Source organism: Physeter macrocephalus, chromosome 21 (genome assembly GCF_002837175.3).
Source record: "Physeter macrocephalus isolate SW-GA chromosome 21, ASM283717v5, whole genome shotgun sequence".
Lineage (NCBI taxonomy): Eukaryota > Metazoa > Chordata > Mammalia > Artiodactyla > Physeteridae > Physeter > Physeter macrocephalus.
The window spans coordinates 49,797,395-49,814,972 of NC_041234.1; the positions used below are offsets into that span (position 1 = coordinate 49,797,395).

General features: G+C 39.0%; 1 protein-coding gene across 16 annotated transcripts in view; it reads right to left on the minus strand.

Annotated features, from left to right (window-relative positions):
• HDAC8 (histone deacetylase 8) overlaps positions 1-17,578 on the minus strand; it is a 235,475-nt gene that overhangs the window by 44,867 nt on the left and 173,030 nt on the right. The window contains exon 11 of one of the 16 annotated variants that reach the window (XM_055081561.1): positions 13,729-14,073. The exons of 14 other annotated variants lie outside the window; for them this stretch is intronic. In XM_055081561.1, coding sequence (XP_054937536.1) covers positions 13,996-14,073 — 78 coding nt within the window. In that variant the 3' untranslated portion in view covers positions 13,729-13,995. Of the gene's footprint in view, positions 1-13,728; positions 14,074-16,687; positions 16,825-17,578 lie in introns of those variants that run through there. One more of the 16 variants, XM_028482229.2, reaches the window with a different exon arrangement.

Here is a 17,578-nt window from a genome sequence, read left to right on the forward strand (position 1 = left end):
TCCCAATCCCACCCCTCTAGGTGGTCACACAGCACCGAGCTGATCTCCCTGTGCTATGCGGCTGCTTCCCACTAGCTATCTATTTTACGTTTGGTAGTGTATATATGTCCATGCCGTCTTTTTATATTTATATGGCACAGGGCCTAGAACACAGTAGGGATACTATGCATGCTTAATGAATACACGAATGAATGGACGGATGAAAGAATGAATATGCTCCCTAGCAGAACACTGGAGACTTGGGAAGCATCCTCACCCTAAATCAAATGCTAGGGAAGCAGAGGTGCTAATGTGTGCTCAGATACCAAAGGGAGAAATGGGATCAGTATACTTGGATATGTATTATACTCAATGATGATTTTTTAATAATTATATATATATTTTAAAAAATTTTTATTTATTTATTTATTTATTTAATTTTTGGCTGCGTTGGGTCTTCATTGCTGTGCACAGACTTTCTCTAGTTGCAGCGAGCAGGGGCTACTCTTTGTTGCAGTGCGCGGGCTTCTCATTATGGTGGCTTCTCTTGTTGCAGAACACCAGTTCTAGGCGCACGCGGGCTTCAGTAGCTGTGGCTCGCAGGCTTAGTAGCTCCGTGGCATGTAGGATCCTCCCGGACCAGGGCTCAAACCCGTGTCCCCTGCATTGGCAGGTGGATTCCCAACCACCGCACCACCAGGGAAGCCCTCGATGATGATTATAATCATGTTCACAACTCAACATTTATTGCATGGACTCTGGACCAGATCACCTGGGTTTTAATTTTGTCTCTATCACTTCCTAGCTGTGTGATTTTGGGCAGGTTATCTATACTATATGTGCCTCAGAGTTACTGTACATATCACCATTATATAAAGATAAGTGAGGGTTAAAGCTGTTAAGTAACTTGTTCTAGGTCACAGAGCTCATAAATTGAAAATTAGGATTCTATCTCTAGTCTGTGTGACTCTGAAAATCACTGCTCTAGACAAGGAATTGACAAACTATGGCCCATGGATCAAATTTGTCCCTCTGTCTATTTTTTTCCCTTGAGGATATAATTCACCCTTTTAGAGTACACAATTCAGATATTCACAAGTAGTACATTTACAAGGTTGTGCAACCATCACCACTGTCTATTCCAGAACATTTTCATCCCTCCAGAGAAAACCCAATACCCATTAAGTATTAATTTCCCCACCCTTCAGCCCCCTAGCAACCACTAATTTCCTTTCTGTCTCTATGGATTTGCCTATTCTGGATAGTTAACATAAGTAGAATCATATACTATGTAGTCTTTAGTATCTGGTTTTTTTCACTTAGCATGTTTTCAAGGTTCATCCATGTTGTAGCACGTATCGGTACTTTATTCCTTTTTATGGCTGAATAATATTCCATTGTATATATATACCAGATTTTGTTTATCCAGTCATCAGCTGATGAACATTTGGGTTGTTTCTACTTTTTTGGCTATTATGAATAATGTTGCTATGAAATTATGTGTACAAGTATTCTTCTTCTAAGGGTATTATAGTTTTAGCTCTTACATTTAGGTCTTTGATCCATTTTGAGTTAATTTTTGTATATGGTGTGAGAAAAGGGCCCAACTTCATGATCATTCACATGTGGATATCCAGTTGTCCTAGTAGCGTTTGTTGAAAAGATCACTCTTTTCCCATTCAGTAGTATTGACATTCATGTCAAAAATCAATTGGCCACAGATTTTGGATTGCTCATTGCTAATGTATTAAAATACAGTTGATTTTTGTATATTGATCTTGTATCCAGCAAACTTGCTGAACTCATTTTTTGAAAAGACTTATTTTTTTAGAGCAGTTTTAGGCTCACGGCAAAATTGAGAAGATACAGAGATTTCCCATATACCCCCTGTTTTCACACATGCATAGCTTCCCTCATTAATGTCATTCCCCACTAGAGTGGTACATTTGTTACAATCGATGAATCTACACTGACACATTACTATCACCCAATGTCCATAGTTTACCCTATGGACATTCCATAGGTTTGGACAAATGTATAATGACATATCATTATAGTATCACACAGAGTATTTTCAATGACCTAAATATCCTCCATGCTCTACCTATTCATCTCTCTATCCATCCTCGACCCCTGATCTTTTTATTGTCTTCATAGATTTTCCTTTTCCAGAATGTCATATAGTTAGAATCATATGGTATGTAGCCTTTTCAGACTCCTTCTTTCACTTAGTAATATGTGTTTAAGGTTCCTCCAAGTTTTTCATGGTTTGACAGCTCATTTTGTTTTAGTGCTGAATAATATTCCATTGTCTGGATGTACCACAGTTTGTTTATCTGTTCATCTAGTTAAGGACATCTTGGTTGCTTCCAAGTTTTGGCAATAATATGTAAAGCTGCGCTCAACATCTGTGTGCAGGTTTTAATGTTGACGTAAGTTTTTGACTCCTTTGGGTAAATACCAAGGAGTGCAATTGCTGGATCCTGTGGTAAGAGTATGTTTAATTTTGTAAGAAACCACCAAACTGTCTTCCAAATTGGCTGTACCATTTTGCATTCCCACCAGCAATGAATGAGAATTCCTGTTGTTCCACTCCTTGCCAGCATTTGATGTTGTCAGTGTTCTGGATTTTGGCCATGTGAACTCATTTTTTAAGTCTAATAATATTTTTGTATGGATACCTTAGGAGTTCTATATACAAAATCATGTCATCTGATCTGATAGTGGCAGCTTTACTTTTTTTTCCTTTCTTATCTGCATGCCTTTTATTTCTTTTTCTCCAATTGCCCTGGCTAGAGCTTCCAGCACAATGTTCAATAGAAGTGGCAAGAGTGGACATCCTTGTCTTGTTCCTGACCTTAGGAGAAAAGCTTTCAGTCTTTTACCATTAAGTATGATATTAGATGTAGAGTTTTCATAGACCCCCCCCCTTTATCAAGTTGAAGTTCCCTTCTGTTCCTAATTAGTTGAGTGTTATTTACTATGAAAGGGTATAGAATTTTGTCAAATAATTTTTCTGTGTCTATTGAGATGATCATGTTTTTGTTTTTATTTTATTGATATGGTTTATTTCATTAATTGATTTTCAGATGTTACAACAACTTTGCATTCATGAGATAAATCCTATTTGGTCATGGTGTATGGTCCTTTTTACGTGTTCCTGGATTTGGTTTGCTAGTATTTTGTTGAGGACTTTTTGTGCCCATATTCATAAGAGATGCTGGTCTGTAGTTTTCTTTTCTTGTGATGTTTTTGCCTAGTTTTGGTATCAGGGTAATAGTGACTCATAGAATGCATTGGGAAGTGTTACCTCCTCTTCCATTTTTTAAAACAAAAGGATTAGTGTTAAGTCTTTAAATGTTTGGTAGAATTAACCAGTAAAACCCCATATGTACCTGGGGTTTCCTTTGTGGGATTAAAAACTTATTAATTAAATCTCTTTTACTTGTCATAGGTCTAGTCAGATTTTCTATTTTTTCTTGAGTTAGTTTTTGTAGTGTGTGTCTTTCTAGGAATATGTCCATTACATCTAGGTTATGCAATTTGTTGACATACAGTTGTTCATAGTATTCTCTTATGCTCCTTTTTATTTCTGTAAGGTTGGTAGAAATGTTCCCACTCTCATTTCTGCTTTTAGTAATTTGAATCTTTTCTCCTTTTTTTTCCCCCTTGGTCAGTCTACCTAAAGGTTTGTCAATTTTGTTGATCTTTTCAAAGAATCAGCTTTTGGGGCTTTCCTGGTGGTGCAGTGGTTAAGAATCTGCCTGCCAATCCAGGGGATACGGGTTCGATCCCTGGCCCGGGAAGATCCCACATGCCACGGAGCAACTAAGCCCATGAGCCACAACTACTGAGCCCATGTGCCACGGCTACTGAAGCCCACGCACCTAGAGCCCATGCTCAGCAACATGAGAAGCCACCACAATGAGAAGCCCATGCACCACAACGAAGACCCAAAGCAGCCAAAAATAAATAAATACATTTAAAAAAAAGAAGTCTGAGGCCATTCTGATCCATGATCTTTCTTATCAAATCTATAAAAAAAAAAAAGAATCAGCTTTTGGTTTCATTGATTTTTCTCTATTGCTTTCCTATTCTCTTTTTCACTTATTTTCCTCTAATTTTTATTGTTTCTTTTCTTCTGATTGTTTTGGGCTTAGTTTGCTCTTCTTTTTTAGTTTCTTAAGGTGGAACATTAGGTTATTGATTTGGATCTTTCTTCTTTTTAAATATAGGCATTTGCAAGCTACAAATTTCCCTCTAAGCACTGCTTTCACTACATGTAATAAGCTTTGGCATGTTTTGATTTGGCTTTCATCCATCTCAAAGTCTTTTCTAACATTCTTTGTGATATCTTCTTTAACCCTTTGGTCATTTAGGGGTGGGTTATTTAATTTCCACATATTTGTGAACTTCCCAATTTTCCTTCTTTTATTGATTTCTAATTTCATTCCTTTCCATCTAATTTCATTCCAAAGTACTTTGTATGATTTCAATCCTTTTAAATTTATTGAGACTTATTTTATGGTATAACATATATTCTATTCTGGAAAATGTTCTATGTGCACTTAATGTGCATTCTGCTGTTGTTGGGAGGCATGTTCTACAGATGTCTGTCAGGTCTAGCTGGTTTATAGTGTTGTTCAAGTCTTTGATTTCCTTGTTGATCTTCTGTCTAGTTGTTTCACCCATTATTGAAAGTGGGCTATTGATGTCTCCAACTATTACTGTTGAATTGTTTATTTCTCCCTTCAATTCTGTAGTTTTAATTTCACGTACTTTGGGGCTCTGTTGTTAGGTGCATATATATTTATAATTGTTATATTTTCCTGATGCCTGACACTTTTATCATCATAAATGTCCTTCATTGTCTCTAGTAATAGTTTTTGTTTTATAGTCTTTTTGTTTAATATTAGTATGGCCACCCAGCTCTCTTTTGGTTACTGTATGCATGATATATCTTTTGCCATCTTTTTACTTTCAACCTATGTGTGACTTTGAATTTAAAGTATTTCTCTTTATGGACAACATATAGTTGGAGTATGTTTTGTTAATTTATTTTGCAAATTTCTGACTTAATGGGAGTGTTTAATTGATTAACATTTAATGTAATTACTGATGAAGTATGGTTTACATATGCCACATTGCTATTTGCTTTCTACATCTTATACTTTTTTGTTCTTCTATTCCTCCATTACCACCTTTTAAAAACTAAATAGATAACTTCTAGTATACCATTTAACTTCCCTTGTTACTTTAAATACATTTAAATGTATTACATATAAATATATATGTGTGTATATATGCATGTAATTTTTTCCTTAGTGGTTGACCTGGAGATTACAATTAACATCTTAACTTTTAACCATCTAGTTTGGATTAATACCAACTTAACCTCAACATTATGCAAATACTTTGCTATTATTGATATATAGCTCCATTCCTGCACCCCTCCTTTATGCTTTTATTGTCATACAAATTACATCTTTATATATGGCACACTTACCAAAGAAGAGTTATAATTATTACTTTACGCAGGTGTGTTTTAAATCATGTAGGAGAAAACAAGTTACAAAGAAAAATACGCTTGTACTTTTATATGTACTTATGCAGTGACTCTTACTGGTGGTCTTTATTTCTTTATATAGATTCAAATTATTGTCCAGTGTCCTTTCATTTCAGCCTTAAGGATTCCCTTTAGTATTTCTTATAGCATTAAATTCTGTCAGTGTTTATCTGTGACTGTCTCAATTTCCCCTTCAGTTTTTAAAAATAAATTGATTTATTTTGTTTATTTATTTTTGGCTGCATTGTGTCTTCGCTGCTGTGCACAGGCTTTCTCTAGCTGCAGTGAGTGGGGGCTACTCTTTGTTGTAGTGTGCGTGCTTCTCACTGTGGTGGCTTCTCTTGTTGTGGAGCATGGGCTCTAGGCATGCAGGCTTCAGTAGTTGTGGCACATGGGCTCGGTAGTTGTTGCTCATGGGCTCTACAGTGCAGGCTCAGTAGTTGTGGCACACAGGCTTAGTTGCTCCACGGCATGTGGGATCTTCCCAGACCAAGGATTGAACCCGTGTCCCCTGCATTGGCAGGCAGATTCTTAACCACTGTGCCACCAGGGAAGTCCCTCCCCTTCATTTCTGATGAATAGTTTTGCCAGTTTTAGAATTCTTGGTTGACTTTGTTTTCTTTCAGCACTTTGAATATCTGGCTTCTGGTTTCTGATCAAAAGTCAGTTAATATTATTGAGGATTCCTTGTATGTGATGAGTTTCCTCTTGCTGCCTTCAAGTTCTCTCTTTGTCTTAGTCTTTTGGCAGTTTATGATGTGTCGCAGTGTGGATCTTTTTGTTTTATCCTACTTTGAGTTTGTTGAGCTTCTTGGATGTGTAGATCAATGTCTTTCATCAAATTTGGTAAGTTTTGGGCCATTATTTCTTCAAATACTCTTTTTGTTCCTTTCTCTCTCTTCTCTCCTTCTGGGACTCCCATTATATGTATGTTGGTACACACAGGTGGTACACCTGTGTGATACTGTCACACAGGTCTCTGAAGTTCTGTTCATTTTTCTTCCTTATTTTTACTTTCTGCTCCTTAGATTGGATGATATCAATTGACCTATTTTCAAGTTTACTTCTTTCTTCTGCCTACTCAAATTTGAGGTTGAGCTCCTCTAGTGAATTTTTCATTTCAATTATTTTACTTTTAGACTCCAGAATTTGTGTTTGCTATTTTATTTTATTTTATAAATTTTGCCTCTTTATTGATATTCTTTATTTGGTGAGAAACTGGTCTCATAATTTTCTTTAATTCCTTGTGCATATTTAAAATAGCTGATTTTAAGTCCTTGTTGAGTAAGTCCAATGTCTAGATGTCCTCAGGGACAGTTTATATTGATTAATGTTTTCCAGTATATTGACCATACTTTCTCATTTCTTTGCATGTCTTATAATTTTTGTTGAAAAGTGGACATTTAAAATTATATAATGATAGGAAAAGACTTTGAAAAAGAATAGATACATGTATATGTATAACTGAATCACTTTGCTATACATCTGAAACTAACACAATACTGTTAATCAACTCTACTCCAATATAAAATAAAATTAAAAAAAATTATATAATGAGTTAACTCTGGAAATCAGATTCTCTCCCTCCCCAGGGTTTATTGTTAATGCTGGTAGTGTTTGTTTAGTGACTTTTCTGAAATAATTTTGTAAAGTCTGTATTCTTGTCAAGTGTGGCCACTGTAGTCTCTATGTAGTTAGCTTTTTTTTTTTTTTTTTTTTTTTTTTTTTTGCCACGCTGTGCGGCATGCAGGATCTTAGTTCCCTGACCAGGGATCCAACCTGTACCCCTTCCAGTGCCAGTGGAAGTGCACAGTCTTAACCACTGGACCGCCAGGGAATTCCCTCTACTTGGTTAGCTTAGTGATCAGCTAATGGTTGGACAGGGGTGTCCTTAAATGCCTGGAACTAGTAAGTCTCCCAGTCTTTGCCAAGAGGTTCTGTGTGCATGGTGGGGGCACGTCATCAACGTTCAGCCAGGCAGTTGGTAACTCTTTACATTTCACTTGTGCACAGCTTGAAGGTCAGCCAGAGGTGAGAGCTTAGGCCTTTCTCACCTTTCTCAGGTCTCTTCTGAGCATGCACATAGCTCTGGGCATGCACACAGCCCTGTGCTTGCATGTGCCCCTCTAGATTCCCAGGAATATGTGGAAGCTTTTCAAAGACCCTATAGACATCTCATTCCCTAGCTTTTCCTTTTGAGTGTTTTGGTTAGCCTACTGTTTACCCCAACTGTTATCCACTGCTTCAGGCAGCTGTGAAGTCAATCATTTGCCTCTAATTGTTTTTGACAAATGCTCCAGAGAAAAAGTTTTGCACACTGAATGAGCCCTTGAGTCAGGTCTAATAAAGAGAGTCTTGCAAGTGGGGTCTTCCAGGGAACCACCAGACAGGTCAAATAATAATTCTCTGGGAATGAGGCTTTGAAGGAGCTCCAACACTATTCAGCCCCCTCTGGTGGCTGCTAGGCTGATGGTTTTCACCATGATTGTGGGCAGTCAGTTTCCAAGGCTACTACCTCTACCTGTTTTAGTAAATAAAGTTTTATTGGAACTCAACCATGCTCATTCATTTATGTATTCTCTATGGCTGCTTTTGTGCTTACAACAGTAGAGTTGAATAGTGGGACAGAGAGAACATAGGGCTTAAAAGGCCTAAAATATTTACCATCTGGCCCTTTACTGAAAGTTTTCTGACCCCTGCTCTAGACTAATGCTGGTTAGTAGAAATATAATGTGAGCCACATACATAATATATGTAATTTAAAAGTTTCTGAGTAGCCACATTAAAAAAGTAAAAAGAAACAGGTGAAACTAATTTTAGGAACATATTTTATTTAACTCAATATATTCAAAATATTACTTCAACATATAGTCAATATAAAATTATTAGTGAGATATTTTACATTTTTTCTTACTAAGTCTTTGAAACCTGATGTGCATTTTACACTTACAACACATCTCAATTTGTACTAGCCATGTTCCAGGTGCTAGTGGTTACCATACTGGACAACATAGCTCTAGATCCTTGCTACTCAAAGTGTGGTCCCTGGATAGGCAGCATTGTATTGCCTGGGAGCTTGCAAGAAGGGCACAATCTCAGGCTCCACCCTGGATTTACTGAATCAGAATTTGCATTTAACAAGGCCTAGGTAATTCACATGTATACTTAAGTTTGAGAAGTAAAGTTCTAATTCACTATACTACCTTTCTTTGGGATTAAAAACCCAGTGTACCCAAGTTATTATTCTATTAGAAAATGTAACTCTCTGGTTCAGTTGTCATTCTATTCAATAGATCATGGTTGAATTGTCTGAAAATCAGTCACATAAGGTGACTGTGTGTCAGACGCTATACTTGGCTTGTGGGATTTGCTGAGCTGAAGAGGATATGGTTCCTGCTTTCAGGGAACTTACAACTATACAAGAAATCCAGTCTTCCACACTAAATCCTCTAAATAACTTCTCCATCTCAAACGTAAATGTGGCAACTAGGCACTGGATTGCTCAAGCAGGCATTCAACTCAAGAGGTTCATGGGACAGAAACAAAACAGTTTCACTCCATTTGAAATTGGCTCACGGCAACGGTCTGAAGCAAACACTCAGGCTTTAGGACATGAACTCAATGGGTTCTTCTGAAAGGGTAGCAACCCTGTGTTTGTATAACAGGAAAGTTATAACATTCATCATGTTCAGATTCAGGAACTGTGCACTCAACTCAAGAGAAACTTGACAGTCTGATTTCCAGGTTCCAGTGACTTAGAATAGGAATTCCCATTTAAAGCAAAGAAAATAAGAAAAGAGGAAGTGTCAGTCCTTGTTTCTCTGTGTAGGTGTTGACAAACTATTAAATCATTAGGCTGTCCCTTGCCAGAAGCAGCAGAATAAATCTTGGAAGTTGACAAATGGTCAGCAGCTCTGTGTGTGCCTGCACACTCAGAGGCACACACAAAGGGCACACTGTTTCCCTTGGTTTATCTCCTGGCTGTGTAAATATTTCATGTGACATTTGGATTGGATTCTGAGCTAGTTTCCCACCAAGCTGATGGTTTTTTAACCTGCTTTCATCAGCCTACAATAAACTGTCTAACCTGTCTGCATAGTGCAGTGTACTCTGCCCACTGGCAAACAGAACAAATGGAACTAGGAGATCCCCGACATACTTTTCTCAGATGTCTGAAGATGAGGAATTGCACCCAAGCTCTGCCCAAGCCAGAAACACAAGCTATGAGGCACTTGCCTCATCCCGTTATGCCAGCACCCATGAGTACTTCCCAGACTAGACCAGTGCCAACGGGAGGTCACAACACATAACTTTGGCCTGCCATCCTGTTAAGACAGATCTTTGGCTCAACATAATTGTGCCACTGCCAGAGATGAGGATGGCCGTAATCTCATTCATTCTGGCTTGTATTCATGCTGGCTTCTCTTCAGTTTCAGATGAATTCCTTTAGTTGTCCAAAATGTAGGAAATGCTGTGATAACCTAAACCACAAATTACTGGCTCAGAAAGCTCCTATATGGTTAAAAAAAAAAAAAGAAAGGAAGTACTGATACATGCTGCAATATAATGACCCTTGAAAACTATGCTAAGTGAAAGAAGCCAGTGATAAAAGACCACATATTGTAGAATTCCATTCATATGAAATGTCCAGAATAGGCAAATCTATAGAGACAGAAAGTAGATTAATTGTTTCTAGGGTTGTGAGGAGAGCAATGCAGATTGACTGCTAGCGGGTATGGGATTTCTTTTAGGGGGGACAAAAATGTTCTGGAATTAGATAGTGGCAATGATTGCACAACTTTGTGAATATACTAAATACCACTGAGTTTCACACTTTAAATGGGTGAATTTTGTGGTATGAGAATTATACCTTGATAAAGCTGTTTTTTAACAAAATTAAGGCTCATTAAATGATTTCTTCCCTCTTCTGCCCCCCCAAGCTCCTATAGACCAATCTTCGTAGCCTTGCTATTCTGTATTCTACTTATAGGAGAAATAAGCAAAAGCAAAACATGCAAGATGGCACTAGGAAAGCTATAGTATCAGAAGAGTCTATCTACTCTACTGCCACAGTTCTCTACCATCCATCCATCCACCCACCTATCCATCCATTCATCCACTGAAAGTCTGCTATGTACTAGGCACTGAGGATAGATAGAGCATGAGTAAACCCTGCCCTTTCTATTAGGAGCTCATGATAAAAATGTTCTTTTTATTTATTTATTTTTTGGCCGCGCCATGCGGCTTGTGGGATTTTAGTTCTCCGACCAGGGATCAAACCTGGGCCCTCGTCAGTGAGAGCTCGGAGTCCTAACTGCTGGACTGCCAGGGAATTCCCGATAATGATGTTCTTAACATTGACCGTGACACACCCTGGATTCATGAATTGCCTTTTGAATCATCAAAGATTAAAATATGTCAATTGCAAAGTTAGTGTTATTCATATTCCATTTTTTTTTGGAAATTGGGAATTCACAGATGATACCCTTCTTTAGAAGTTTCAATATCTGAAGTATAAATTATACTGGGCAATTTGTACTAATAGTAAAGCAAAATATTTAAAGAATGAGGAAGGATGCAAACTTCCTGTTTCCCCAAGATGTTGTTAGCAAGAGTACTTAATGAAAATAGCCAAACCAGAAAGGTGACAGCATGTATTTCAAGGTTTCCTCCTTTAAAAGGAATTGCTTTTAAATTTCGGAATCTACAGAATTTCTTAAGAGGTGGCCTTTTCCTTGTTGTTTCAGGTAAATGAAGACATATACCTGCTGGTAATACTTCTGGTGTTAGTGTGGGGAAAGCTGGTACAAAGGAACTCAATTGTTCATTTCTTCAGGCAGTGTGTCACATGGAGAAATAACAGTTGATCTTTGGAGCCAGGCAGGCCAGGGTTCAAATCCTAGCTCACACTTTTTTTTTAACATCTTTATTGGAGTATAATTGCTTTACAATGGTGTGTTAGTTTCTGCTTTATAACAAAGTGAATCAGCTATACATACACATATATCCCCATATCTCCTCCCTCTTGCATCTCCCTCCCACCCTCCCTATCCCACCCCTCTAGGTGGTCACAAAGCACTGTTAGCTTACACTTTTAATTCAGGCCTTCATCATCTTTTAGCTTCTCAGCTGTTCATCCTATCTCTCAAAGTCATCCTTTGTACAGCAGCCCATGTAAACTCTCAAAAATTGGATCTTGTTACTACTCCCTTACTGAAAACCCTTTAGTGACACCACATCTATGATAGGAGGGTCTAAGCTCCTTAGCATGACTCATAAAACACTGGCTTCATAGCCTGGCCTCTAGCTACATCTTCTACCATTCTCCACCTTACATTTTTCACATAGCTGTTTGTAGTTGCACATAGAGAGACACACACAGGCACCCACTCCTCTACTCAGGCTGTTATGCTCTCCAAGAATCACTTTCCATCCTTTGGTACCTGGATAACAGAATCATTTTTGCATTGGGGGTGGGGTGGCAGCATAGCTGTTATGAGTACATGCTCTCAAGCCAGATGCCAGGGCAAGTCAGGGCCCTGATCTAGCCTCTTCCCCTAACTTTGGAAGCTAGATTAAAGGCAGTTGAGGAGATATTGACAATTGTGAAAAGCTCATTAAATTCTAGCATAAGCTACTTAAAATTTTTTATTAAAAAAAATCTGAGTAAGTAATAGATGCATACGGTATGAAATTCCAAATGTAGGAAAGGGTATTTAGTAAAAGAATAAGTCTTTGCCATGCCCTAGATACCCAGTTACCTTATCAGCATTTTTGTGACTCTTTCAAGAGATAGACTGAATATGTCAGCATAAAAATATAATTTTGATACAGTATGGTAGCATACTTTATACATTAGCCTGAATGTGTCCTTTTTATTTAATCATATTATCTTGGAGTTCATTTCACAATGACCAAGCCTCTACTGATAAGCATTTAGATTGTTTCTAAATCTTTACAAAGCTACTCCTTGAGAACTCTTTCACTATTCTTGCAGTGCCCTACTCGCCAGAAGAGAAATTCTTCTTTTTAAAAAAATGTTTTTAATTAAAAAAACATTTATTTATTTATTTGGCTGCGCCGGGTCTTAGCTGTGGCCCGCAGGAATCTTCATTGCAGCATGCAGCATCTTTAGTTGCAGGATGTGGGATCTTTTTAGTTGCCAGTATGCGGGATCTAGTTCCCTGACCAGGGATCAAACCCGGGCCCCCTACATTGGGAGTGTGGAGTCTTATCCACTGTACCACCAAGGAAGTCCCACCTGGATAATTTTTATTGTGGGGGAATGTCCTGTGCATTGTAAGGTGTTCAGCAGCATCCTTGGCCTCTACCTATGACACACACTCCTTTGACCCCCAGCAGTGACAATCAAATATGTCTCCAGATATTGCCAGATGTCCCGGGCATGGGCAGGTGGGGAGCAAAATCACCCCCAGCTGAGAACATTCGATCTAAAGGTCCAGAATAAGTACGTGATCACTTTGGGAAAATGAGCTGTAAAGAGAGGTTTTGGGGGGAATTCTGAGAAAAGCTTTTTCTTCAGGGAACGCCACTGGAAGTAACCCTGTTTCTCTTCCTGTAGACATTATTGTACGCAGATTGAGTCCTGGGGATGCTGCAGCCAATCCTGAAACCTACCTTACCTTTAGACTTCTAAATTACATGAGCCAATATCCTTATTGTTAAAGACGGTTTGAGATTGTTCAAGAGAGTTCAAGGGTGTATCTGGGTTTTGCAGTCAAGAGTTGCCTGGCTGGTGCCAATGTACAAGGTGCTATTGAAGCCCAGAGGCAGGTTCACTTCACGAAGCTGAGTCAAGAAATAAAAAGGAGGTAGACCTGAGGGAACACAGTTACAGAGTGCTTTCACACCACATTTTTTCAGAGACCTACACTCTTAGCAACTTTCAAATATGCAAACCCGGGCCCCCTACATTGGGAGTGTGGAGTCTTAACCACTGGACCACCAGGGAAGTCCCTTCTTCTTTTTTAAAAAAATCTCAATTCCTTTATATTCTTTTTCATTAAAAATTGCATTTACTGTGATTTTGTTTTCTAATCTCAAAGATACTACTTTTCATTTGTAGAAAACTTGGAAGACATAAAAAAGCACACAGGAAAAATATCACTCATTTCTAAAGCCAGTTATTTTAATGAATGTCCTCTAGTATTTTTTTTCTATTCACCTATCTGTACTTTATTTTTATTTTTTATTATTTTTTAAAAATTTTATTTATTTATTTTAATTTTTATTTTTGGCTGCGTTGGGTCTTCGTTGCTGTGTGCGGGCTTTCTCTGGTTGCGGCATGAGGGGACTACTCTGTTGTGGTGCGCGGGCTTCTCATGGCAGTGGCTTCTCTTGTTGTGGAGCACGGGCTCTAGATGCGCCGGCTTCAGTAGTTGTGGCATGTGGGCTCAGTAGTTGTGGCACGCGAGCTCTAGAGCACAGGCTCAGTAGTTGTTGCACATGGGCTTAGTTACTTCGCAGCATGTGGGATCTTCCTGAGCCAGGGCTCCAACCCGTGTCCCCTGCATTGGCAGGCAGATTCTTAACCACTGAGCCACCAGGGAAGCCCCATATCTGTACTTTATAAAAGGTCTATTCTTATATTTGAGGGGAAAATATGTGATAAAAAATAGTAAAAAGAATAATAGCTTGCCATGTTCTAGTCACTAAAGCACCTTAAATTTAATGCACACAACAACCGTATGAGGTATGTACTATTCTCCTCATTTTACAAATAGGGAAACTGAGGCACAAAGAACTATTCAGAGTCACACAGCTTAGGAAGTAATAAGCTGGGATTTGAGCCTAGATCCATTAGACCCCAGGTCATGCTCTTACTCACTGTATCCTATTGCCTCTGCCAGTCTGCAGTGTCTAGAAAAACTGAAGATAGATAGATCCTATGACCCAGCAATTCCATTTGTAGTTCCGTGCTCTACAGAAACTTGCCCATGTGCCCAAGGAGACAAGTATAAGAATGGTCACTGCAATTGGCTGAATTCAGTGGCAAAAAATCAGGACTGATCCAAAATGTCCATTCAGATGTGAATGGATAAATAAAACAGAAGAGCCATACAACGAGATACTATAGAGCAGTTAAATGGACTGAACTAGATCTATGTGAATAGATCTCAAAAAAACATTGAATGAAAAAAGCAGGTTGCAAAATGATATGCACGTTATGGTACCTTTTGTGTAAAAGAACCCCAACATACCACTCACCAACCCCTCCCTTCCGCTGATACCATATCTTATTTCTGATTACTGTGAAAATGGACTGGAAAGATACACATCAAATTCATGATGATACATGTCTTTGGGGAGTTGGAAGTAGAATAGGACTGGGATGAGGGTCACAGAATATTCAACTTATCTGTAATTATTTTTAAGAAAAGACATACAGCTAAGATAAAATCTTAACCAATTTCATTTCTGAATGGTGGGAATATGTGCATTTGTTATATTCTTCTCTGCTACCATACTGTATTTAAAAATAATATTAGCTAATGTTTACTGAGCCCTTACTATGTACCAGGTATAGTTCTAAGTGTTTCACATGGGTTGGTTCATTATATCCTTACAAACACCCTATGAAGTACGTACTATATTAGCTCCATTTTACAGATGAGGAAATTGAGGCGAAGAGTGATTAAATAACTTTCTCAGGCCACACAGTAAGTGGTGGGTATATCTGGCTCCAGGAACCATGCTTTTATCCTATTATCACCTTTACCCTTCTAAGAATTCTCAAAATCTAAAAATAAAGCACAAAATCAAGTTCCTAAATGCTGAAGGAATGCAAAGTGGGGGAATAAACACAACTGTGCCGTTGTTACCTTGCCTGCCACCTTCTGTTTGTATGTGCTATCTCAGTCTGGGGGGTGGTGGTGAGGGCTCCACTCTAGCACTAGCTCAGAGTAGAAAGGCAGGGACCTATTTCTCACGAGGGAATCAAAACCAAAAATTCCACTCGGCCTCAAAACCAAAACTAAAATAACCAAAATATCGGGCAGAGCAAAATGAGATAGGCCAGTTGGGGGCATTAGAGGGCACACACTCAATTTGAGCCTGTGTGTGAACTAGAGTTCACATGAGTTAGCTAAGCCTAGTTTCTAGACTACAAAATGTTGGGCAGGGAGGAGATGGCAGCTAAGTAGGGTAGAAAAATGAGACTGGGAGGAAAGAGGAAAACCCTTTGGCTTCTTCCTACAGCAGAAGAAAGCAGCCATCTGGTGCTTGAGCAGTGGGGTAGTAGGAAAAAGGGGAAGGATGGAGGGGGTGGGGGGGCGTTTCTCTAGCTCTCTTCCTGCTGTAGCCTCTGGTTTTAGTAGAGAAATCCCCTTACTTCCTGGTGTAAGGGGAAGCAGCTCCCAGCCTCCAACTAAATAACAGGTAGGGAGACAGTGGAGTGGGAGGAGTTGAAGACTGCCCTGCTGGAAAGAGAGTCTGAAGAGCAGCAGTGAACAACCCAAAACACTGGGAGGCTGTGCAGTGCAGTGGGGAAGAGCTTAGACTCCAGAGCCAGCCTGCCTGGGTCTGAATCCTGGATCTGCCACTTATTCATTCTGCCAACTTGGGCAAGCCACCTATGAAATGGGGCTATAATAGAATTGTTGACACTACAGATGTGTGAATGCATCTAAAGCACTTCGAACAGTGCCAGGCATGTAGTAATCACCCTATGAGTGTTTGCTATTTTTATTATCATCATTATATATGAGTACCTACTTGTTTCCAGGCACTGTGGTAGGAATTGTGGATGGAGAGAAGCATCACAGTTTTTAATGTCTTTTTGAAAAAGATACAGTTTTTGCCCTTGCATTTAGTTTAGTTGGGGGAAACAGCTGAGTAAATGAATTACAATGCAATATGATAAGGTCTCAGATAACTACAGATCTTCCTCAACTTACGATGGGGTGATGGGGTTACGTCCTGATAAATCCATTGTAAGTTGAAAATACCTTAAGTCTAAAATGCATTTAATACACCTGCTGAACATAGCTTAGCCTTGCCTACCTTAACCATGCTCAGAATACTTACATTAACCTACAGTTGGGCACAATCATCTAACACAAAGTATATTTTATAATAAAGTGTTAAATATCTCATGTAATTTATTGAATACTGTACTGAAAAACAGAATGGGTGTATGGGTACAGAATGGTTATAAGTGCATCAGTTGTTTACTCTTCTGATCGCATGGCTGACTGGGAGCTGTGGCTCACTGCCACTGACCAGCATCACAAGAGACTATTGCACTGCATGTTGCTAGCCTGGGAAAAGATCAAAATTCAAAATTTGAAGTATGGTTTCTACTGATTGTGTATCACCTTCACACCATCATAAAGTTGAAAAATTGTAAGTTGAACCATCATAAGTCAGGGACTGTTAGTATGTGTCAGGTACTATAGGATCCCAGAGAAAGAAGTGATTGACTATGGAGGGGAGGGGTGGCCTGGGAGGACTTCACAGACAAATGAAATGGGAGTTGGAGCTTGAAGGAAGAGTAGGATTTTATCAGGCAGTCACGTGGGTGGAGGGACGTTCCGGGTATAGGAATATCTCCGTCAAAGGCATGGCTGGAACCATGGTTCAGGGCGGTGGGAAAAATAGATTAGGGTCCAATCTAGAAGGATCCTGTGGACTCTACTAAGGAGAATTTTGGACCTGTAAGCTCTGGGAGGGTGAGGGTGTGTGTGTGTGTGTGTGTGTGTGTGTGTGTGTGTGTGTGTGTGTGTGTGTGTGTGTGTATTTGAAACAGGGGAGTAACATGATTAAAGTTTCATTGCTCAAAAATAACTGATATGGAAGATTGGTTCAAGATGGTGGAACAGAAGGACGTGCACTCACTCCCTCTTGTGAGAGCACCATAATCACAACTAACTGTTGAACAGTAATCGACAGGAAGACACTGGAACTCACCAAAAAAGATACCCCACATCCAAAGACAAAGGAGAAGCCACAATGAGATGGTAGGAGGGGCGCAATCACAATAAAATCAAATCCCATAACTGCTGGGTGGGTGAC